The 26,631-nt window shown below is 33.6% G+C and overlaps 2 protein-coding genes and 1 long non-coding RNA gene across 4 annotated transcripts in view; 1 reads left to right on the top strand and 2 right to left on the bottom strand.

Moving 5' to 3' along the window:
* LOC127833488 (aldehyde dehydrogenase, mitochondrial-like) overlaps window positions 1-26,631 on the bottom strand; it is a 315,090-nt gene that overhangs the window by 190,253 nt on the left and 98,206 nt on the right. The gene's annotated exons all lie outside the window — the stretch shown is intronic.
* LOC127833487 (aldehyde dehydrogenase 1A1-like) overlaps window positions 5,051-26,631 on the bottom strand; it is a 38,267-nt gene continuing 16,686 nt past the window's right edge. Inside the window, exon 14 of the mRNA XM_052358764.1 lies at window positions 5,051-5,765. Coding sequence (XP_052214724.1) covers window positions 5,721-5,765 — 45 coding nt within the window. The 3' untranslated portion in view covers window positions 5,051-5,720. The remainder of the gene's footprint in view (window positions 5,766-26,631) is intronic.
* Window positions 13,210-20,493, top strand: LOC127833501 (uncharacterized). Its single transcript, XR_008027444.1, has 3 exons — window positions 13,210-13,409; window positions 18,491-18,676; window positions 19,456-20,493. It is a non-coding gene; the product is annotated as an uncharacterized LOC127833501 (long non-coding RNA).

Raw genomic sequence — 26,631 nt, 5'->3', positions numbered from 1 at the left:
TTAAAAGAGTATAATCAGAGAGTATATGATACTACTTCTTTAAAGCTTTTCAGTAATGACGAGATGTAGTTGATACTCGTTTTGTTTTCATTTCATCGTGCCTCAGAAGTTACGGTTCTAGTTCATTGGTCTGTAAATAACCATTGAATAGTTGTATAGTAATTAAAATGCAATATTTTATATTCTATTGCTATTTAATTTGAATCGTTACGGCATGATGTGAATTATTTACTTTTACATGCTCAATTAATAATTCTGGATCCAATATGAGCTATGGATCTCCTAGCAACCGCTTAAAACCACTATCGTTTTGCGGGTTCCAATCCGTTGACCGTAGTGTTATTCACATGAGTGCGTTTGGTACGTGTATTGTCTTGTACATTTGTTTGTGTCACTGTTCGGCAAGTTTTACTTAATGTGTCTCTGTAATTTACCCTCACATATTTATTATATATTCACTACTTAATAGCTCATAGCTTTATATATATTCGAAAAAAAAGAAGAGCGGGTGTACCTATTTCCGAACACTTAAGCCACTTTAAATGATGTACGGAATTACGATAACTTTCAATCAAAGGGAGACAATAATCAAAAAGATATGTGCATATGGTTGACATTAGTCCAATATAGAACTAAATGGTCCAAAAATTATTTACAAAGCATACGCACATCCAACTGTCCCAAATTCCAAACATATGATTGATCGTAATTCCGAACAGAAGTGTTCCTAATTCCGAACATGATGACCTTTTTAAAAAAATATCCCGATGAATCCATTTAATTGACAGTTTGAAAAATACCAACTTAAAAACAATTTCCGTAATCAAAACGATTACATGTAAGTTCGGTAAATAACAAGTTCGGTAAAAAGGTAATATAGCGCAATAGATCTGGAGGTTCAGGTTAATTGATATTTTAAAATACGTAGACATAACAAGGATATTAACACGCATGTTGATACATGTACTTTACAGTTATTCACGCCCTTTGTTTACTATACAATTATAATTTACCGAAACCTCCAGACAATATTCAACTATTTTACCTTTTTACCGATCTTTTCATTAACCAAACTTACTGTCAATTGGTGGGAATGCACAGAACACTGTAATCCATTACCACAATCAGATTTTTGTTATTTATCCAAAGTTCACAAATAAACATTACATAATAAAGGAAATTGTGCGACTGACGGATAAATATACGAATATTTTGGCGAAAATTAACCAGTCTCTATTCAAACCAGGCAGAGTTGTTGTCAGAAATCGCGTTGATGTCATCAACAAGTGTGAGCAATCGATCGTCATCGTATTGCATGGCGAAATCTTTCGCTTAATACACAATGCTCGGGTCTATGGCTTATTCTCGTTTCGCATAAAGGGTTAAAATAATTCTTGAGGCATCCATTATGACAGCACGCTCTTTTCAAAGCTGGACAGTGGTGCGCAAGTTGAGAGATGGGCGACAGGCAAAAAAACATACATCCACTTTCGGCCAGGTCGGTTGTCCGTGAAAGGGGTCCTCCTGCCATCCTCTAGAATTATTTTCATTACCACATGTGTGAGTTTCTTTCGGGTTCTCCCATAACCGATTCGAGACATGTGAAGGGCCCATTGCTCCAACCGTGCTTCTTCTACAGGTGTCAACACCGTTTTCATGCCAAGTTTTGAACTGCTGAACTTGTTTTTGACACGATCATGCAATGTTGTTTTCGGGACATTATATGTTTTAGATGCTTGACAAAGACACTTACTTCTAACAACCTCGGCAGCTTGATCCATCATACAGAGGTCGTATGATTGCCTCTTCACTCCAATTTGACGGCTCATTACTGCAAAAACCAGTTATTATAAGTCATCGGACTTGCAAAATAAAAAAAGTGTATTTTATATTTGACAAAATTTAGTCTATCGTTCGGTAATTGGATCAGTCCTTGAATGTGGTATGTAATTCCGATAACCGAACACTATCGATTCCTCCGTTACACAACCCTACATCTTGATTACCAGTGTCCCACATGATCAGAACGTGTTTCTAGATTATTGTTTTTCATAGAACGCTACTGAAACGAAATTATGTGTTTTGATATAAACTTAGCAAAAAAGTGTAAAAAATTAGCGATCAGAAAATTTCACTTACCGAAAGGCTGTGTATATCGGCAATTTTTTTTTCTGAAAAACAGGCTGCACCTTTCAACCTAAATGGCACCGAAAAGAAAGAAAAAGGAAGTGATATCAAAATAATTACGTCATATTCCTGATATCTTTTACGGCACATGATTGGATATTTTTTTTTTATTTTGTTCGGAATCAAGAACATGGTCAGATTTAGGAGCACCCGCTCTAATCTAAAATTAAAGCGACCCATTTTATTAAAATATGAATTATAATTTAGTATAGGTGTGGTACTGATAAAATAGCCATTAAATCATTTGTTATAAATAAATATGATAAATTATTTGTATGTTTATAATTAATATAATTATTAAAAAATATAATTAGAATAAATTAAACAATGATAGAATTGTAAACCCGTATTCGATTACAAAATATAACATGAAACAAACAAATATTGCTCTTTTAGCCCGATATTTATTCACGAAAAATCAGTTAAATAACTCTCAGCACGTGTCTAGCCAAAACATGCTGGGTTGTAGTTGAAAGCATTTAAGTGGTGTGCTGAGAAAATTGGGAAAAATGCATGTGCGTAAAGTGCCGTCCAAGATTAGTCTGTGCAGTCCGCACAGGCTAATCAGGGACGACACGTTCTGCTTAAACTAGATTTTCGGTAAAAAGGGACTTCCTTTAAACAAAAAATACCATTAATGCAGAAAGTGTCATCCCTGATAAGCCTGTGCGGACTGCACAGGCTAATCTGGATCGACACATTACGCACATGCATTAAGCCCAGTTTTCACAGAACGCGACTCATTTAAGAACCACCCTCAACTCGTTTGCCAGAGTCAGTTCTGGTACGGTGTCAGATTAGGAGTTTGCTATTTATTTTATTTTTTACACTTAAGATACAAACTTGAAACTTGTATATTGTTTACTAGCTAAATCAATTCATAGTTAGATTGATATTCCTTTGACTGGCCTTTTATTTTCATGGCTACAATAATATATTGTTAGTTGTATTGGATTAATCGGCATGTAAATAATTATGTGTTATCTATTGAAAGGCCTAATTAATACATGAAAATGAACATTAATACTACACGTATACTAAAATAAATAATTAAATATTATTCCTTAGTCTATATCCTCATTATTATTATTGTGTTATGTTTTGGAGTTGATTAAAATACTTACTGTTTCAAAACGTAGAGTTAACTATTATTAACAGTGCATGCTTATTTATTTATGCATTGTTTTAACATAATTAACAAAAGATGTTCTGGTACTGTTTCAGAAAATTAAAATGGGCTGCTTTAAATAATCCTTGTTGTTTCATCTGTTACACGTAAGCATAAGCCTCGACATCACGTTATGAACGCTTAATCGACTTAAAAAAAATAAAATACGTTTTTCAAAAGATCCCGGAAAATTAATAGATACTGTAAGGACGAAAATATAGATCTCATAAGTGTGTAAGGAATTGAATAAAACGTAATTTTGTCAAGGGGTCAATTTGAACGCTGTGCACCAATTCGGCTTGGACTGATGGCAACATACTATGACATTTGAAGAAAATGTTTACATGGTTAAATTATTTTTTGTGTTTACCATATTTGTAGACAAATGCAATAATTCTCAATAAATTTAACCCATGTATGCCTAGCGTCTAGAAAAATGGCCTTGGCAAACAGCGTAGACTCATGCGGCGTCTCATCAGGGTCTGCGCTGTTTGCTTAAGAGAATTTCTGTATTCTAAATAAAGAAATAAATATACTAGACATTCCTAATTTTGGAAATAAATTGATCCAATTAGAAAGATTGGAGAGTCCACTAGGCTTATATGGGTTAAAAAAACAAGTCACAAACAGATAATCCTCCAGGATCTGAACAGATGTTCATCTGTCATTGCAGTGGTTGTCTCCCAGTAAGTAAATTATTTCTTTCATTCAACGTGTAATGTCATTTTTCAAAACTACGCCTCAGTGACAAATTCTCTTGAATATTAGTGAGCAATTTGTAGAGTCAATGATTGTATTCTCAACGCATGTTGCCTAAAAGTCAGTGTACTTTATTTTATGCCATTAAAAGTTTCCGCTCTTGGCGCTAACTATTATAAAGTGTACATCGTAAATAATACAAGCGTAAGTGTTTACAACAAAAGGTTTATCAATTTGATTATAGTTGGCCTATCAGTGTTACTATTCAAATCTAAACAGGCATGAATTATTTGTCTACAATAACATGTGCAATTCAAATCAAAGCAAAAAACAAAGAAAATCGGAAGTACACCCCTTTAATAATCAAATGTTTCTACTAGTTCCAATATTTCGATATCTTATGAGAAGTTGTTTTTGATCTAGGGATATTTAAAATCATTTTAATTTTTATTAACATCTTAAACAAATAATGCCAGGATATACTGATTACGTGAATCTGTGCGCCATCCAGCGACATTTTTATTTAAGATCAAAACAACGATGATATCACATGCTCGTGCATATGCAACCGAAATTTGATATAACGGAGTTACTATTTATGCTGATTCGATATAACGAAACCACGATGAGATATCGCGATATTCAACCCATGATATATCATCGCTGTTACGTTGTATCGAGTCGTATTCTCGAATGTTGTAACGTAATTTCTCGACGTCGTATCGTAATTTTGACCCTTCGAATCGTGTTTTAGCGTTCTCGCCCGTGTAATTCAAACTGGGCATCTTGCGAAATCACGATGCGAGCTTATGAGGATTTGATGCAAATGTGCGAGAATACCGTACAAGATTGCGAGAATACGATGCGAAAGCGCGATGTTAATATCGCCACATGGGTACCAGAATACATAACCTATGCATATATACAGGTATCCTGAGACACGCCACCCGGCTACTTTCACGACACCTCATAAGTAAAATATGTACAGTAAAGATATAATTGTTTGTTGCTTTATTTGCATATATCAAACTGCTAAAATAGTAATATATATCGTGTACTACATCGACTATGCTTTTATACTATACAATAAATTTTAACCCCATACAGTTTAAGTCTCTGTTCCGTTTACAGAGGATTCCGGTTTACAAAGGTCGGTTTTTAGAGAGTGAACTTTGTATGTAGGATGATGCTATGAACGCTCACGTTTATTTAAGGTAACACAGGCACGTTCAACGTCAATATTCATGCTTCAATGTGTTCTCTCGATTACAATGTGGATGAACGTAGAGGTGTCTTGTCTATAAATGTCACTACATAAAGATGCAGTATGAACAGCTGTGCGTCGGTGTGGAATCACGTCTTCCGCAGAATTATGTGTAATTTATCTGAAAAGTTGATGGTCGGTGTGGAACCACGTCACCCGCAGAATTACGTGTATTTATCTGGAAAGTTGATGTGGAATCACTTCACCGGCAGAATTACGTGTATTTATCTGGAAAGTTGATGTGGAATCACTTCACCGGCAGAATTACGTGTATTTATCTGGAAAGTTGATGTGGAATCACTTCACCGGCAGAATTACGTGTATTTATCTGGAAAGTTGATGTGGAATCACTTCACGGGCAGAATTACGTGTATTTATTTGGAAAGTTGATGTGGAATCACTTCACCGGCAGAATAACGTGTATTTATCTGGAAAGTTGATGGTCACCTGAGAGAAACAAACACAACATGTTAAAATATACTAAGAGTCTAACAGTATATTCGTTGATTTTAAAAGACAAAATAATACAATTAGCCGTATTACAATATTCGTGAACAATGCAGAAATAAGTCCCAAATTTTAACACATCAGGTAGTAAACTAGTTCATTTTAAAATTGCAGAAATATTTATCAAATCATTTTAATATAGACATATCTTTATAGCACTATCGCTATTGATCGGTTGAAGAAATCTTCGCGTTTTAATTCATTCGCATCAGAACTCCAAGTCGTCCTTTATTGAACGTTAAGCGGTTACTGCATATTGCAAGTTAGGTGCAATATTATTAGTGGTTGAAAGGATCATTACAATGTTGCAGCCGTGAAGTTATCCGCTTCTTACTTATATATAATTAATAGTTGTGATCGTATAAAGAATTTAATTCCAAATATACTCGATACGTATACTTTATTTACAAAGTAGCTTATTTCAATGACTGTATTCGCATCTTTTTTTACTTTCAACGTTACTGAAATGCTCTAAATACAGTTCTTACCGTTTTCACCTCGGTGTACTCTTGCAGGGCGTATTCGCCACTGAAAGGACGAAAGAATAAAGTATGTTCAGCTGCTTACAGTTTTGTATAAAAGCGAATAATATGCCTATATTTAATAAAAAAACACTCAACACAGGTGGATCATAGCTCTGATAACATACTACTTTTGCCGAGAAAAATAATGAATATTTTTATTTCAACTTTTGCTCAAATAAGCATATGAAGGTTAGATATTGTGACTTTACTTACATTCCTCTTCTCTGTCCGCTCATTTTAAATCCTCCAAACGGAGTCTGGGGCTTGAAACAAAGAGCAGGTTTACGGAAGGTCAAAATGTCGCCGATAGCGGGTTTGAAACTCTAAACAAATCAAAGAAGAGAAAATTTGACAAGGGGATCAGGTGGGTCTATTTCCTCAAATTCATTTGCAAAAATGACAGTAGATGATAAACTCACATTTATATTTGAGCACCTGAACAGAAATTATCCAACAAATAGTGAAATTGAACATCAGCAGGGTTAATGGAACAAGGAAATACAGTGTATCAACAAGAATTACCTAGAAATTAGTGACAAAGTTACTCAAATTTAGAGAATCCTCAAAAATCAAAGGCTGAAATCCAAAGTGCTAACATACAAAACTATAGATGAAGAGTCTAGAAGCAAGAGGAACAAAATAATTCGTTGAATTGATATCCCCCTCCAATTTAAAAATTGTGACAGACGGACAGACTGACGGACAACGCCGATTCTATATCCCTCCGCCTTTAGCGGGAGGGGCAGGAGTAATTTGTCTAAATGTACAAGAAATTAAGAATTGTTGGTGAACATGGGTCCAACATGTGTGTATCATTAGTATTTGGGAAAATCAAAAACTTAAAACATAACATTCTATACATATAATTTTTGATAAATGAAATTCATTTATGTATAAACAAGTTTCATTGAAATGCACGAAAGCAGTTCAACAATATGTTTCTGGACACAAAAGTTTTCTGGACGTATGGACAACGCCAAAACAATATCCTCCAGATAAAATTTTGAGAGAAGGAAGGACTTACAAGTCAGCGACTATATGCTCTCCCTTGTTGGAGCACAAAATCTCTAACATGTAATGTCTAAGTACAAAGATGTATATATAATTCTGGAAAACATGCTGGTCAGTTTATGGGGTTTAGCGTACGACCTTACATGAAGCAATTGTGTAATATTTACTCTTGGTGTGAATCGTATGAACTTACATGAAGATTATTGTGTGACGTTGACCTTAACCCTAGACATGAACCTTGACATTAACCCTAGACATGAATCTTACATACGACACGCATCAAGTTAAAAGATGGAAAAGAATTATGGAAGGTTATTACAGAATCCACTGATGCATTGTAAAATAATGGCTAAATAATAAATATTTCTACAAATGTGTGACCTTTGATGTGACACCTTGACTTTGATAAAAAATACATAGGTCTAGCACTGCTGATAAATGAGAACAAACATCAGGACATTTTGAGAATCCATTTAAGTATTGTAAAATCCTTACCTAATAAGGCATATTTAATCAAAATGTGTGATTTTGACCTTTGTGTGTGACTTTGACCATAACCCTAGTAACCTGGATCTTATATTTGACACTCAGCTAAATAATGGAAAACAATTATGGACAGCCATTACAGAATCCCGTGATGCATACTAAAGAAATGACTAAATAATGAATAATTCATCAAATGTGTGACCTTTGACCTCAAAGTGTGATCTTGATCTTAGCCCCTAGGATTATGTGTGTTGAATGCGAAGCACCGCCAGATGATTGAGAACAACTATGGCAAGTTTCATGGCTCTGTCTCATGTGTTAATGGAGATTAACCTCTAAGCTTATATTAAAAAGCATTTTTTCCAAGATACAAATGGCCATGTTCTAAGCCCCTATGATTATGGCTGTTGAATGTGAAGCACCCCCAGATGATTGAGAACAACTATGGCAAGTTTCATGGCTCAGGCTCATGTGTTAATGGAGATACAGTCTGAGCTTATATTAAAAAGTAATTTTTTCAAGATACAAAGGGCCATAACGGCGTTATTAACAGATGGTGTACAATGCCGTTTGGCGTGCATCATCCTCTTATCCATATATACTAGTATACTCATACCAAGTTTCAATGAAATCCGCCAGAGCACTTTCAAGATATGGCTCCGGACACAAAAGTGCCGGACGGACGGACGGAAAACGCCAAAACGATATACCCCGCCTATGGCGGGGGATAACATCAAAGTGATATACGGACTCACTGAGAGACTGAAAGGTAACAGCACACATCTTGTTTTGAATTTTATTAGCGATGTGCTAGATATTGACACCAATGATTTTCATATTGTTAGATAGAGCACGCCGTTTTTACCATAAGAGTAGAGATTCTAAAAGACCCATGGTAGTACGTTTCAGGGATTACGTGGACAACGAGACAATCATGGAAAATACTATAAGGGAGCCCATTTGGACTTGATAGGACTGGTTTCAAGTACTAGGTCATGACATATTAGTAGTAGTTAATACTTACAAAAATGAACATAAAATACCTCAAAACACAGGCAAAGAAGAAAGAGTGTACTCGGCAGATACAGTGATAGATGACGAGGTAGGCACGGCTACCAGTGGAAGTGCAAGTTAGAGAAAATATTTGAAGAATCAGATCGTCCGGAAAATCCATCGGAATTCCAATATACCGAGAATGTTAACAAAACCATAACATGTAACATAGCAATCTCCACGCAGAGTTGTCATTCCTTGGTCGTAATGTAACCGTCGTTAAATAGATTGGTGACATAAAATGAAACTCTAACAGGAACCGTCGTACGCAGAAACTGTCTCTATCACAAACACCGATAAAAACAACATACAACAGAGGATTCCGAACTCAAAAAATGTAAACACGACAAGCGATGTAAATCCCCCATTCAAAAGTGCGTTGTATCGAATTCGAAAAATAAATCTATTGTTAAATCAAGCGTGGGATCTCGTGGAATTGACTGCGCAAAGGTACGGAATACCGTTAATGCCATCGTGGTTACACAATAAAATCTAGAGGGCGACAATGCGATAGAGCGATAGTACGATGGCGACAATGCGATAGTACGATGTCGAATGAAGTTTTTCTCGGTTTGATATTATGTGCCTCAAGGTAGTAGTAGAGAAATTTTTTATGATGCAAACATCTTTAATTTATTTAAAATTATATATGATTTATTTCGATCAGGAGTATGGTAATCATTGTAACTTTATGCTGTGTGGGGATTTAAATGCACGGGTTGGGATTAAGCCAGATTAAGCAAAATATGAAAACAAACATATTTTAAACATGTTGCCAGATGATTATGTAATGGATGATACAATTGAACGAAACAGTCAAGATGAAACTGTAAATGAATATGGTAAAATATTACTAGATTTGTGTATACCGACAGGTTTAAGGATAGTAAACGGCCGCTGTGGTACAGATACAGTTATTGGTAAATTCACACGTGTAAACTCACAAGGGTGACGAATTATGAGATTCTTATATGATAACAACGTTTTAGAAATTGTTGATACCCTTACATATTTTGGGTTTGGTTTTTTCCTCAGGGGGGCTCATTTTTCAAAACGCTTGACAATCTTTGAAAGCTATTTTTAAATTAAGACAATATTTGTCGAAATTTTATAACATAATAATACAGCACAGGTTATAAATGTTTGATATATTAATTTACCCGGTTTTAAGTTATGGCTTCGAAATATGGGGATTACAGAGCAATATCACGATAGAACGAATACAATCGAAGTATTTCAAAGTATTATTAGGAGTCCGAAGGCAAACACAAAATAATGTTATATATGGATAACTGGGAAGAACATCTTTATCTGTCAGTCATAGCATTACTGTAATAGATATCGGTTAAAGATAATAAACACAAATGATATTAAATATGTAAACTTTGTTTATGATATTGTTTTTCGAGAATTAGAAACATACCCAAATAACAAATCTCGGGAATACATGGTAACAAGTATATTAGGTAATTGTGGTTTTACCGATGTGTGGCTGAATCAAGGATAGGGGATGTAGATATATTTTTGAAAAAAAATTAGAGTAAGAGTTACAGATATGTTTATAAAAAAAGCAAAACCGAATTGAGTGAATCAACTAGAGCAAAAACATACATATTAATATCGATTTTAAATTTCATTCCTATTTAAGTGATGTAAACTTTCCAAAGTACAGAATGACCCTGTCTTAATTTGGAGTCTCTGCACAAATGCTTAAAGTTTAAACGGGTAGATGGCAAAAACCAATAGCTATTCCTTATAGGAAAGAAAATGTCCTTATTACAATGTTTTAGAAGATGGATACCACTTTGTTATGGATTGTACACTATATACTGATGTAAGAAAACCTTATTTAAGACCATGTTATAATGTAAGACCAAATATGTTAAAGTTCATTGATTTATTCACCTCTCAAAATAGTAACAGTGTGAAATTTTAACAAGGCTTTTTGAAACTCTAGATGCTACTTCTATTGCCCAATCACCACGAAAACATATCAAAACATTCGTTCGAATTGTTTATCAGACAAGTGATATTTGGTTCATGTCCATTTAAAAGCGTGGCTTATGGGACTATGGTAAAACCATTCAAACACTTTATTGAAGTCAAATTTTACCTTATCATTGCGAAATCGGCTCAGAACATTAACAGTTGTGCTGTTATGCTATCAGGGCTGAATTGAAAAAAAAGATTGTGGTGTGTTCAAGGGACCAGGTGTTTTGGGCAGTTTTCTTCAGTCTGTACTGAGACATTATAAACATTACAGAACGTCTTCGTTCCTGTGATTTCAGGTGAGCGCATTATTAACTTCGTCCTCCGTGTTCGTAACAAAATGGGATACATCCTATTCTTTCACCAATCATACTTCATTTTCCGTGCAATCTTTAACAGATGTGTACAGTTTGTGTTCGATAATCAGGTTAGACGAACACTAAACAGTTCAAATTTGAGTTATTCGAATTGTAAGTGAAGGATAACACGTACAGCTTACATTGTTCACGGTAAAATCTCCATAGCTCACCCATTCTTAAGCAATCTGGTACAGTGTTTAGATTAAAGTGAAGTCAAATATAAGACATTAGGCCAATCATAAAGGAGTAACTTTTCTTTGTTCGAAGACATTCAAAATGTAAATGATTTAAGAAAGAGTCAGCGAATGTTACGCTACATTTAACTATAATTACCATTCATCTGAAGATAAATACAAATTCACAATTCGAAATTTTAAAGGCTATATTCTTTATTTCTCATCAAAAGTTAACACGTCTTGCACAGTTTTTCTTTGAAAATAATAATATTGTTTTAAACGAGGTCGCACCAAAACACCAGAGTAATTGCCTTTCATCAGAAACATGCATCTTTGATATTATTTAGGATGTAGACTCTATTTGTCATCCAACTATCACTAAACTTTTCCAGTGTTTACAAAATACAATTTCAATTAAATCAATATTAAGGCAAGTATTGGTCAGAATTACTATAGTAATAGCCCCTTGTTTCTGAATAAAATACGTATGAAATTGACATTTTTAGGATTGAAATCTTGTAAATCATCAAATCTTTTCCAAATGCACTTAGTTTTGTGACCACAACAATTTAATTTGCAGACAAATACATACAAAAATGAACCATAACCAAATGTTTAATCAAACTATTTATTTGCCATATTCAAAAGCATACTTGTGTAATGACCCATCAACATGCACTGTTTTGACCATCGTCGGATACCCACGTTCATTTTCTGGAGAGTAACGGAATGCATTAGTCGTGTGTATCCGACGATGTGTTTTGACAGCTTCATGTTCAAGAATTCTGATGGATTAAATGAAAATCTCTCGTTCATTACCGAAGTCGCACTAAGACAGGAAAGCCATTGATACAAAACATCAAAAAGCTCTTTTTTACAGTTCACATAGTGACACAATTAAAGCATTATAAGACGTGATCGTACCTTCAAATAAATCACTTATCACTTTTCGCATTTGAGATGATTTACTTTTGGTAAATAAACGATAATTTGTAAATTATCATGGACATTGAATGGTTACATGTGAAGACCACTTAGTCGGATTGTGAGTCTTTTTCATTGAGCAACAATAGTGTATGAGAAGAAAATATATTCAAAAATAGATAAGTAGCCCCTTCTGTTTCTATATAAAAAACGACCATTTTACAGACCTCAATCAACGATTCTACGAAGACCAATCATATTCAGATAAATCTGCTAAAAACATTTTAACTACCGCTCTTGGCTATCAAGTTTGCTTGTAATTATTTTTAAATTCAAATATATTCTTTTCGAAAATGCTTTGAAGCCTTTGCGGCAACCCCCGACTCCGTCTACGTGTCTCTACATTCATACCAATATATTAATATTGTATCGTTTTTGCGGTACAGTTGAACCAAAGCAAATATCACCCATGAATATCATATGACATGATTTGAAAACTCCACACTAAAAATCTGTATACTGTATATCATTTTCTTTTAATTTTCCCAGGATAGCTTAGGCTTGCTAAATTACGCTATTAAGTGGTTTGGGCGTAAATAATTGATAGACAACAAGTGGGACCACATGCAAATTAAAAACATTGCACTTCTACTAAAAACGTGATAACTGTGTATAGCACTTATAGCTCTGGTAAACGAAAAACCGTCACAATAGATGTCATCGAATATTACTTTCGTTTCTATACGGAAAATAATTTACTTTCTCGCACGTTTAACAATAATCGCTGTGATCATATCGAAGTCAATCACTTAACACAACAATGCAAACCACATGATATCAATCGAAATGAATCATGTGAGAATAGTGATGCGCGAAATTACACAGATGGTAAAAACCCATGTGATTATTCACGAAGCTTACGCAGATGTCTCATATAAATAGGAGTAAACAGTCAAGCCGTGGTTAGAACCTGGTTATGGTTTCACTCCCAGTACTCGGATAAAGCTACGGATGTGCGGAAAAATCGACAGCGGTTCAGAGAAAACATGAAAAGTGGACCAGGTAATCTATTAAACGTTTAAACACAGTAACAATGACAAAATATGTCAAATTTGTATCATTATTCTTAAAATAACAATATACATTAACACATCACTTTGCAGTCTTTTTGAAAAGCTAGAGTTGAGATTTCAGAAAGTTATAATGATGTTCTTTTTTGAGTGTATATCAACAATTCTCAATATTTTTTCATTTAACCGTAGATTTGAGTTAAATGTCGTATTTGTGGTTTATTTCGACGAAAGTATGTGAACAAGGAATTTCGGTAAAACGTGATTACGAGCGGGAAATAGATTATAGCAAAAACAGATTTCGATATTTAAATGCCTGTATGTATAATGAGCTTGGTCATGGTTTTCCAATCAATACACTACTTTTGTGTTTATCTTACTTGCCTTTAAGATCGCACTGTGTTACAAGATTTAAGTCATCATTATACTTCCTTCAAGAGTTGAAATGGTCGCAATGTAAGGAAATACGAGTAACTGTGTTAATTTACACAACGTCATTAGATTTTAGTTTAATTTTTTGTTTCGTATATTTTCGAAATGGCGAAAGAGGCATGAGACATGGATTGGGTAAATAGAATACAGTCAAGTTACCATTACCGGATCATTACCCTATGGGTCCCATAGCGAATCACTTTGAAGTTCAAGACTGCGTATCGCGATAAATAGTTGACACTTTTAGATGATATTTTACACACAGCATCTTCAAGGCCTGTTCTTTAAAATGCATTGATTGAGTCGTAATCGGAGCTACTCTTTGTCAAACATTTCGGTATGTTTTGCAGACATGTATATTTGACTTTGTTGACTTCCGTCTCGTTTCCAAATCGAGGTTGAACATTTTTCGCGGCCACATGCTATTACTCTGTTTGAAAGAAAGAAGTTTACGCATTAATTTAAAGGCCATTTAGTAGTCTTTCTACCTGCAAACGTCCATTTCAGTTTTGATTCGTGTTTAAGATTGCGCAACACCTTAAATAAAATGCAGATTTAGGGCAATCACGGATCAAGCGTGAAAATATGCGTAATGATAAAACATGTGTATATTATATTAAAATATATGCAAATCTTGTTGATTCTTTCAATAAATGATCACAATCTTAATGTTTTAATTATGGTCCATGTTCAATATCGATGGTTAGATATGATTTAAAAAATGTACATGGTTTATAAGATGCCCATATCTTTTCGATCGTTTTAGGATTTTCAACAGATAATTCACACAAGAATACCATTCGTAAAGTGTGGATACAATAGCACATATAGAAAACAATTTATAACAAAAATAAATATAATTTATAACTGGCAATGTAACTTGGTCGTTGTAAACAACACATTTCATGTTACGACAATTCTAATAGCGGGTTAGATGCCCCCCTGAGTGGTTTCAGTCACGTGATCCGTTATGGCTACAACTGATCCGTTAATGCATGAATTCTGCGGCGAATAAAAGGTATCAAAAATACATTTTGCCTGCGTTTAAAAATAAGACTATGTGCTGAATCAGTAAGCAAAGGTAATATTAAATCAAACTGGTGTAAAAGATGTTTCAAAACATTTACTGCTTTTCACCAGAACAACTTAATTACGCTTACTGATCCGGTAATGGTAACTTGACTGTACCAAATAAATATTGAATAATGGTAACCTAATTTTCTTGGCATGAAAACGTGGACCACGCGCGAGGCTCGTGGTTGAGGTTTTAAAATCCTGGCTAACTTAACTTATCTGTATTCAAAACTAGCATAGCATTCTCTATCATAAATAAGTGCAGAGTAAAGAAAAAGTTTCCTGATTTATTGACTAGCAGCACTAAATAGCCAAAGAATACTCAACAGCACTTTCTTCTTACATATTTCAAAATACCGCCGTTAGTTTGAAATCTACGGGTACCATAAATAAGCGTTGGCTACACGGTCAGCCTGGGAACGAAAACCCAGCACTATAAGCCTAAGATGATAACCAGACAGCATTAACAATAATTTGACAGAAAATCAGAATTGTGAATTATGTCAATACCTGATATCATACTGATATGGACCTTTTAAAACTACATACGATATTAACATTTTGTGTATACCTTTAAACAAGGTTTCAATAAACAAAATACAAACTAACCTTAATTGCTATATTCAGAACATTCGTAACCAAGTACGAGTAATTGGTTGCATGATAAAGACCTCTTTAGAAAGGAAGTATTTGACGAAATCTGGTATATCGGTTTAATGATTAAGTGCGTATTGTTATCGTTAATTATTTACATTTGCGAGAACAATACAAATCCCTTGACTTGTGTATGCAACGCCTTATTGTGTGTAACCACCTAAGAGGATAGTGTACAAAGTGCTATTAAGCATGTTACATAGTCCGATGGGCTGACAATTCATACACAAGTCCGATACAATGTTCATTGATATTTTATTCTTCGCATTGACAAGTCCACAAATTATTCTAATTAATAAGATATATTCAGTAACTTTCAAGGTCGTAAATTATTCAAGTCCAATTATTAACATATGACGGGCGGCCACGCGATTCACAATTAAAATGAATCCGCTGTATATGCTAGTTTAACTCGAGCTAGACTCCTTCCTGTAGATACAACATTGCTCTATTTTATATTAAAAACGACAAAAACCTACGTTCTACTAAATATAATACTTTGGGATCCATGCCGTATGTATAATATCTTATAACATAAACACTCTCATCTTCGTGTTTGAAGTACAAACTTATCAACACAATCAATGTAAATTTCCCAGTCACTTATATTTTATTATTTGTTGTTAATGACTGAATATTTCGATGGCTTTAACAGATGGTTTGAACAATTTATCAATACATTTGATTGCGTTATGTAATCCAAGTCAAAACCAAAACGACTGTGATTTTTTATATCTATCATGAGAGGCTCATTTTTGCAACCTCGACGGTGTGTTGATTTAGGTATTGTACTGTTACTTTTCCCATTGTTAGCGTTCTGATGACTTTAACATTTGGTTATTTCATTTTGTCCAACATATCTTTAATTCTAATCATTCTTCATAAAAAAGATTTTTTATATATTTTATGTTATTTACAATCTACCAAAACAAAGCATTTATGAACTAACAAAGTATATTGTTGATGCAACAATAACGTGACGGCTATATTCCTAAGCTGTGTGTAAAGTGGTAGACACATAATTATAAAATACAATCATGTTATGTGATTGTCAAGAAAAAAAGGCGCGGGATTCAAATGTCCAATGAAGTTGGTCGAATGCCCTGCTGGAACGTCAGGCGTTGTCCATAGAACATCGAACTTGGTGTTTGGCTGTGACGTCATGCGCTTCCCTTGGCCCATCGAAGTTGTTGTTCACGTCGAATGCTTTGTTCTTTTTGTTGTCAATAAGTTGTTGTTGTCGCCAAGAAGTCAGACTGTTCTTGTGTTTGTTTAGTTTGATTCTCATGTTGTTGGCGTTTCTGATCTTTGTAATGAAGCTCACATTGCGTTGCTGATCGGAATGATGAGTCTCATACCGAGGCTGGTTAGATCGTTGGTGTTTCTATTGCTGCTGTTGGATCCATCTTCATCACTTTGTTTTTTCTTTTAGCAAATGATAAATAAACTGAACTAAACATCATTGAATTTATTATTTTGCCTTGCCCGTAATCTTCATAAGTGGCTACTTCACTTCAATCTTGTCTGTTCGTGTTGTTTCGTTTTTCGGTACGTGATCTCCCTTGTGGTAGTACTTCGATTCGATCATAGATCACAGTCACCAAAACAAATATGTGTAACATATTCCGATGGGATGACAATTCATACACAAGTCCGATGAAATGTTTATTGATATTTTAGTCTGCTTATTAGCAAGTCCACAAAATATTCTAATTAATAAGATACATTCAGTATCTTTCGAGATCGTAAAATATTGAAGTCCAATTTACGGGCCTGTCGCGCGATTCACAATTAAATCAAAATATTTTACGGGCCTGTCCCGTGATTCACAATTAAATCAGAATATTTTACGGGCCTTCCCCCGATTCACAATTAAATCAGAATATTTGTTTTAATGATATCTCGGCCAAGTTCCGGTCCGTTGATAAAACATGAGAGCCATTTGATGAGGCAGTTTTCCTTTCATAGATGTTAAGAAACTATTATTATAACTATTATAAGTATTTTAATTAAACTCATTGATGGATAAAATGAGTCAGCTGGTCTTGTTCATTCAGATACGATGAGGCTTAAATAAGTTATGGGCATCCGGATAACATTTCGGTTGTTTTCTTTCTATCTTACCGGGGTTGAACATGGTTTTGGTCCCTTCATGAACATGGCTGACATGTGGTGGGTCAGTTTTTCTTATTTGTAATAGGTGAACATTGTTAACACTACCTGTTCAGAACTTTCTCAGCGTTCTGATTGTATCAGTTGAACGCCTTATGACCTCCAGTATTACAATCTTTATTTATAAAAAATATGTTGTCTGACTGTTCACATTTAATATGCGTTTGACTTTGACGGTAACAGTATACGATGCATCTACTTATATACATGGACAGTCATGCCAAGTATGTTTTGATATATTTCAATGCATGGTCAATTTATTATGGTCATATGTCGACAATAAAGTTCATTATTTTGATGTCCGGGCGACAATAAGGTAAGCACCAATCCTCGAGGTGTCAAAATAATGTAGGAACCATCATCTACTTGTCGAAATAATGCAGGAGCCATTGTCCAAGTAGTTTAAATAACGTGCAAACAATCACCAAATTGTCGAAATAATGCAGGAAACATTGTCTGGGTTTTCACAATAACGAAGGAACCATTATCCGGGTTGTCAACATAATATTATTTGGCCATGGTTCATATAAGCATGGGAACCAATAACCGGATTCATGATTTGTTTTATATTTTTTTAACACAAACATATTTTTTAGCTGCTGCAGTTCTAAATGATTAGAGTTGAGAAAATAAGTGTTTAAGGGTATTGTATGAAATACAAAAATATATAAGAAATAATATTCCTTTTAAATAAAATGCCAATATTACTTATTGAACTGGTGATTATGTCTTGCTTTGCAGAGGTTGATGCCTGATGTACGATAGTTACCTGACATTGCTGTCAGCTCCCCTGCCCCGTGCTACAAGTGAAGAAGTCCTGAAATCCACACCTAAGACACCATTATTGTGGAGAGTTTGAGACGAGTGGCGAATCCAAAACCTACCAGTCCAAGGGAACCTCAAACACCAAACAAAACAAACTGATAGGTAATGATGCAGCTCGTGTCTATTCGATTAATAATCACGTACAATCTAAGAGTTACCTAAATCATTTCATACATCATTTAAGCCGCTTTAAAAAGCCTTTCAAAACTACCATTTCGTGGCGGTAGTTTCTTGACTGACAAACAGTTTAAGTTAAGTCCCTTTTTCACAAGTTATAGCTTTAATTGTTTATTTGAGCGCGGTTATTAATTATATAACTACTGCAAAAAGTACGTCCATGTTCTAATTTAACGTTTCAAACGCTTCAAATAAATTTAAAGATGAGGTTAAATACCAATATGAACCAACACTTTCGAAAAATTCAATTGTTAAGGAACTTGTTCACAGAATGTTCAATTGACAATTGTTACGTTTTTTGTCAAAGATTCCAAAAAAGAACATTATGAATTAACGAGCAAAAAAAATCGCCTAGAGCGTAGACTTATACTGAAAATACAGCTTCATCTATTGGTAATTATCTTGAAATTGCGAAAATAAAAAAATCACTATAATACGAGTGTGATGCTAGATGTTTTAGCAACAGCCGTTTAATCCGAATGGCGTGGGTTCGAGTGCTGCTACAAACAAAATTCTTTTTCTTACTTTGATTTTAGTATTTCATTCAAATGGTGCTGTGAAACTTCAAAAAATGTCTCTTTCTGTAATCAAGTCCCTTTAAGTACTGAAACCCATTTTTTAATGACCTTCGCTTGTGCACTTAATCTGAAAACAACATCATACCAAATAAAATATGATAATCAACTTTATTTTTTATGTTGCAGTCATGGGTAATGTAATTGCCAAGGATCCTGATTTTTGGTGCTCTACCGACGATCCGGGTCCAGAAAGACATAACGCAGATTGGATGAAGAGAGTATCTGATTCTAAGTTTCTTTCAGAGTTGTCCATTCCTGGCACACATGATACTATGACTTGTTCTTATAGTGGAGTAGAGGGACTATGGGTTTGGTGTCAGAGTTGGTCATTAGGCATTCAGCTGAATATGGGAATAAGATTTCTTGACATTCGATGTCAAGCTTCCAATGGTGATATGTTACTCAATCACGGTGGCTATTACCTTGGTACTCTGTTGGATACATTGAACGGCTGTGTCAACTTTCTTCAAACTCAGCCAAGTGAATGCATTATCTTACGGATTAAACAAGAAAACAGTAGTTTAGAAGGACTTGGGTTTAGGGATGCGATGTTTCCCTTCTTGGAGAGGTTTTCGGATCATATATTTTTCAAAACATCAATGCTAACCCTTGGCGAAGCAAGAGGGAAGATGGTTATTCTGGCAGACTATGATATGGATGGAAACGATCATATCATGAGGTATGGATGTGGAATGTCCATCTGTGACAACTGGGAACCCGACTCAAAAGAACAAAAAATTGATGGCATTAAAGATAACATAAACAGCGCATTCTCAGCTGTAAGGGATAGAAAAGAAATGTACATCACTTTCACAAGCTATACATGGTTAGCGGATTGCCCACGGGAGTTAGCACGTTCTGCAAATCCTATAGCGCATGATTTTGTCAGAAATCACATTGGTTGCCTTGGCATTTTTGTCATGGACTATCCAGGATTTCAAATTATTCGAGACATTATTGATCACAACTGAAGGCTAAATGTTAATTAACCATACACACATACATACACACTATGCATATGCTTATTAGTTTATGTGAACTATGTCTATTCGGTAATGTGAACTAGTTTTAATATCACAGGAAAAGTGTCATACTGATTGACATTCATGAATACATGTGCCTGTTTTTCTAAATCAAATGCAAAATATTAAACATTGAATTCTACTGTCATTTTGTTCACACGATTTCATTTGAAAAGATGTTCTTTAAATGATTGTAGACATTACATTCAAATTAATTCTTTTTTATCAGTATAAAGAAGTGAAACTCCAGTTGCGTTGCTGGAGCAGTATTGAATTCTTATTATAAACAATTAGTTGGTCATTTATTTTAAGGCAAGTGACCGATTGCCCAAACAGTACAAAACAGCACAAAAGGCATTTTTGGTATTTAATGTTTGTTTTGGAATTCATGATTTAACAATAGTCTTTCGTATAAGGGAGTACAAAGTCTTCAGAAAAAAAACTTCGGACCACAAAAAAATTCCGAAGTCCGACAATTCAATTAAACAACTGTTCGTGAAGACTTCTTCAGGGTCACAATGTTAATAGTCAATAAATTAACATGTGGTTAATTATTTGGTTGAACGAATCTTAACAAATGGAACTGAAACATTTACGGATCCTAATTTTACTTTGTTATAAGCATTTCAATATTCTGGCATATAAGGTTAGGGTCAGATCAATGTTTTCCAGCTATACTATGTTAATGCTAAATATGTTAATATGTTGCTGTTTTGTGGCAAAATGACCTATACTTACTATTTCTAGAGTATTGATTTGATATAAGTTTGTTCAAACTTATTGTTAAAGCTGTGTATATTGCACCATTTCGGTTAAGTTTACCTAAGTGTGATTACCAAAGATTCTTGCTTTATTTTCATTTATATTAACCCATGATGTAGTACTTTTGTATATACTCAAAACTTTTTTTATATAATTCAATTACTTATCATCAAATAGCTATTTCTTGGAAAAAGACAAATTAGTAACTCGATATGAATTTATATTGCTTTATTGAACTAACATTATCATGCCTTATTGTATCAATACTGTTTGTTTTTTCTTTCCTTATAAATGATGCATATAGTCGTATATCAATTAGTTTTTCATGATATGGTACGTTTTATTCAAAACATACAAACATTTGTAAATTGTATTATTTGTATCATTTTAAAATGAATGTCTTTTCAGGAAGGCAAACCACGTCAATACGCGATAGTCATCATCAAAATGTCTATATTGTTATTTTTCTGATAATTTATCATAAAATGTATTACTAAAAACATACAAAAAGAAAACACAATTATCACTACATAGGATCATTTTACTCTTTTTTTTTATATAAGGGGATGCATTGATATTTCCTTATTATGTTTGTCCATGTTATTATAAGATTGACATTTTTTTATCCAATTTTAACGTGTTTTAATACTTAAATTTAAAAAGAAGAGTGTCAGTATTGTTTTATGTTCGTTCTAGAAACATCACAATGTACTTTATTTGAAAAACTCATTTTTATATTACAATTCTTATCGAACGAATCCTAATTCATTTTTAAAATCAACTCAGCTTAACTCATAACAAATTCTCCTCAGTATTATTGACATTTTAGGAATGTAATCTACTATCACTAGGGAAGTGTTGCTTTTTCGTGTCACTTGAAATGCCTGCCTCTACGACCTTTGTTTGATTTATATGATTGATTTGAAGTTTAAAATTGAAACTTGCTTGATTATTATATATGATTTTCAGCATACTAGATATAACTTTCATTTTCATCTTGTTAAATTTCATTTTGAATTATACATGTTATGTATGTTATAATTACAATGCTCTGAATACCGCATTAAATTTCGTTCCTAGCACTTCCTGTTGCATGAAAACCTTTAATTTGTATTGTTCTCGTTTTCGTATTTGCTAAAAAGTTCAAACTTATAAATTTTGCAAAAATTTAAACAAAGCTAATTAATACCACCGAAATTGGATAACAATAAGGGAATAAATTAAATTAAAGAATAATCATAAAAAGTAAGCATTTTGAACTTGTATCCATAAATAAAACTGTATGTGTGTGTCCGTGCGTGCGCGCACGTGTGTGCGTGCTTGCATGCGTGCGTGCTTGGCGCGTGCGTGCGTGTGTGCATTAAAACTGCGAGTTACAAATAAGTTTATTTATAATCTGATGTTTTGTTTTCTTTTTCTTTTTCTTCTTCAGAACGATGTTCAACTATCTTTAGCGTCTCATTTTATTCCGCAGTTTATTGTTTCTTGTATACACAATCTTTTGAGTTAAATCTTTTGAGTAAATCATTAAAAAATGTTATTTGTTTGATTGTTCTGAATCTTCTATTAAAATTTCAAAAATCCTTAAGCGACTTAATTAAAATAAAACCAGTTTATGATCAAGCCCATTTGAATGATGCAATTTATTTCTTTAAAATTAAAAAAAAACTCACAATATAGGATCCTATAACATAATCAAAAGTCAACATCCATGTTGAAATTTAGAGAAATTTCTGTTGACAACATGTTGTTTTACTATTATAGTTTGAATCGTGTATTGTATTATGGTGTACTCTTATACTGGATGTTCATTGTATTCTAACATGAATTATAGTTTACTTGCTTATATTTAGTATATTATTATTATTATTATTATTATTATTATTATTATTATTATTATTATTATTACATGTTCAAATATAGTCATTATTGTAATTTTAATACAAAATGTAAGTTATTCTAATAGTATATTATTGGAATCTTCCAATATTGTCACTTGCAATATTGTCACGATTATCTGAATGGTAAACTATATGATACTACGTCTTTAAAGCTTTTTAGTAAAGACGAGATGTAGTTGATACTCGTTTTGGTTTCATTTCATCGTGCCTCATAAGTTACGGTTCTCGTGCTATGGTCTGTTTGTACCCATTAAAAAGTTGTATGGTAATTGAAATGCAATATTTTACATTATATTGCTATTTAATTTAAATCGTAATGCTATGAGGTGAATTTGTATTTACATTAACATGTTAAATTAATAATTCTGGGTCCAATGTGAGCTATGGATCTCCTAAAAACCGGTTAAAACCAGCATCGTTTTGCGGGTTCCAAACCGTTGACCCTAGTGTTATTCACATGTGTGCGTTTGTTACGTGTATTGTGTGCATTTGTTTGTGTAACTGTTTGGCAAGTTTCACGTATTGTGTCTCTGTACAATTACCCTCACATATTTAATTACATATTCACTACTTAATAAGTCATATCTCTATATCTATTAGGAATTTAAAAAGTAATCTTAAAATAAAGCGACCCATTTTATTAGAATATGAATTATAATTTTAGAAGAGGTGTGGGACTAATAAAATAGCCATTATATCATTTGTTTTAATACATATTATAAATTATTTGTATTTTAATAATAATTATAATTATTAAAAAATATAATCAGAATGAAATAATTAATGATATAATTGTAAACCCGTTTTCCATTACAAAATATAACATGAAACAAACAAATATTGCTCGTTTAACCCGACTATTTATTCACGAAAAAATCAGCTAAAAAACTATAAGCACGTGCCTAGCAAGAACATGCTGGGTTGTAGTTGAAAGCATTTGAGTGGTGTTCTGAGAAAATTGGGCAGAATGCATGTGCGTAATTGCCGTCCCAGATTAGCCTGTGCAGTCCGCACAAGCTTATCAGGGACGACACTTTCCGCTTAAACTAGATTTTCGGTAAAAAGAGACTTCCTTTAAACGAAAAATACCATTAAAGCGGAAAGTGCCGTCCCTGATAAGCCTGCGGACTGCACAGGCTAATCTGGGACGACACTTTACGCACATGCATTAAGCTCAGTTTTCTCAGAACGCGACTCATTTAAGAACCACCAACGACTGCCAGAGTGTGTTCTGGTACGGTTTCAGGTTAGGATTTTGCTATCTATTTGATTTTTTTACAATTTAGATATAAACTTGAAACTTGTTATTGTTTACTAGCTAAATCAAGTTATAGTTAGATTGATATTCGTTTGACTGGGATTTTATTTCCATGGGTACAATAATATATTGTTAGTTTTATTGGATTAATCGGCATGTAAATAATTATGTGTTATCTATTGAAAAGCTTAATTAATACATGATAATGAACATTAAAACTACACGTATACTAAAATAAATAATTAAATATTATTACTTAGTTTATATCCTCATTATTATTATTGTGTTATGTATTTTGGAGTTGATTAAAATACTTACTGTTTCAAAACGTAGAGTTAACTATTATTAACAGTGCATGCTTATTGATTTATGGATTGTTTTAACATAATTAACAGAATATGTTCTGGTACTGTTTCAGAGAAATAAAATGGGCTGCTTTAAATAATCCTTGTTGTTTCATCTGTTACACGTTAGCATTAACCTCGACATCACGTTATCAACGCTAAATCGACTTTAAAAGAAACGTTTTTCAAAAGACACCGGAAAATTAATAGATACTGTAAGGACGAATGGATAGATCTTATAAGTGTGTTAGGAATGGAATACATCGTAATTTTGTCACGGAGTTAATTTGAACGCTGTGCATAAATTCGGCTTGGACTGATGGCAGCAAAATATGACGTTTTGTAGAAAATGTTTACATAGTTTAATTATTTATTCTGTTTGCCTTATTTATAGACAATTGCAATAATTCTCAATAAATTTAAAAAAAAACAAGTAGCAAACAGATAATCCTCCAGAAACTGAAAGGATTTTCATTGCAGTAGTTATCTCCCTGGAGGTAAAGTTTTTCTTTCATTCAACGTGTAATGTGTTTGTTTTTTTTATAAATACGACACTCAGTGACAAATTCTCTTGAATATTAGTAGGACGTTAGACTTTTTAGTAGAGTTAATTTTTGTATTCTCAACGCATATTGTGTAAAAGTCAGTGTATTTTATTTTATACCATTGAGGCAAAGTATCCGCTCTTGACACTATCATAAATTGTGCGTCGTAAACAATACCAGCTTAAGTGTTTACAACAAAAGGTTTATCAATTCGATTATTGTTGGCCTATCATTGTGACTATTCAAATCTTAACAGGCATGCATTATTTGTCAACCATAACACATGCAATTCAAATCAAAGCAATCGTCTTTGTGACCTGAGCAAAAAAAAGAAAATCGGAATTATACTCCTTTAATAATCAAGTTTTCCAACTTGTTCCAATATTTCGATTTATAATGAAATAAGTTATTTTTATCTAGGGATATGTCAATTCATTTTAATTTTAATTTATATGAACGTCTTATAAATAATGCCAGGATATACTGATTGCGTGAATATGTGCACCATTCAGCGACATTTTATTAAAGGTCACTACAGCGATGATATGACATGTTTTTGCATATGCAACAGGAATTCGGTATGAAGGAGTTAATATATTATGCCCATTCGCAGGGTCGTAGCTAGCATTTTTTAGCTGTAGGCCTGTATATGATACTTTAAAACGGGGGTCCTCCCCCTGAAACGACTTTGGCCTGTTTTTCTTTGATATTTTACTAGTTTTATCTCAATGCCAGAGAACTAAATTGTACTGTTTTATCTTATACAAGAGAACTAAATTTTAAAACGTTATGGAACCGAGAAACTTTTAAACAATATGGAACCGAGAAACATTTAAAAGTGTAACACTCCACTTATTCACAAGTCAAACCATGGGATTTCTTTCCAATTATACTGTCTGCATGTCTATAAGGGCTCCGTGACGTGTTGAGTGTAAAACTTACGTATAGTCGATATATTACACTAATTGTTCTAACAAGGGCATCAGCTACATAAAATCAATATTTCTACACTAAACCGAGGCAAATGTGTTGATGATTACATCGATCGAAACATCCGTTTCTCTGTGAATGTGTAGGAGTCCTAAATCTGATCGGGATACGAGGGCAAGTGCTCCATTTTAAATTCCCGCGGTCATACACATCATTCTGAATGTTTCTTAAAAAATCCAACGATAATCGATAACAACTTACTGTAGTGCTGAAAGGGAGACAAGAAGATCTACATGTAGATCTATGTGAACTTGTAACACCAAGTCACGTGAAAAGAAGCGAGCTAGAATCTATGCACATAGAAAGAAGTAAAGTTGATAATTGGAAGATATGTCCTTTGAACACGACCAGAATCCATTGGTTGAGGATAATGTCAATATGAATTGCAGATTTCTAACAACTCACCCCCCTCAGGGTCAATATTTTAATGCTTTTTTCGAAGCATTTATATATTTGTTCATGTTTCAAAAACAAATTGTA

The sequence above is a fragment of the Dreissena polymorpha genome, chromosome 6, assembly GCF_020536995.1.
Source record: "Dreissena polymorpha isolate Duluth1 chromosome 6, UMN_Dpol_1.0, whole genome shotgun sequence".
In the NCBI taxonomy this organism is placed as follows: domain Eukaryota; kingdom Metazoa; phylum Mollusca; class Bivalvia; order Myida; family Dreissenidae; genus Dreissena; species Dreissena polymorpha.
The sequence above is the reverse complement of the archived record's forward strand: the minus strand, read 5'-3'. Positions and strand labels throughout refer to the sequence as shown.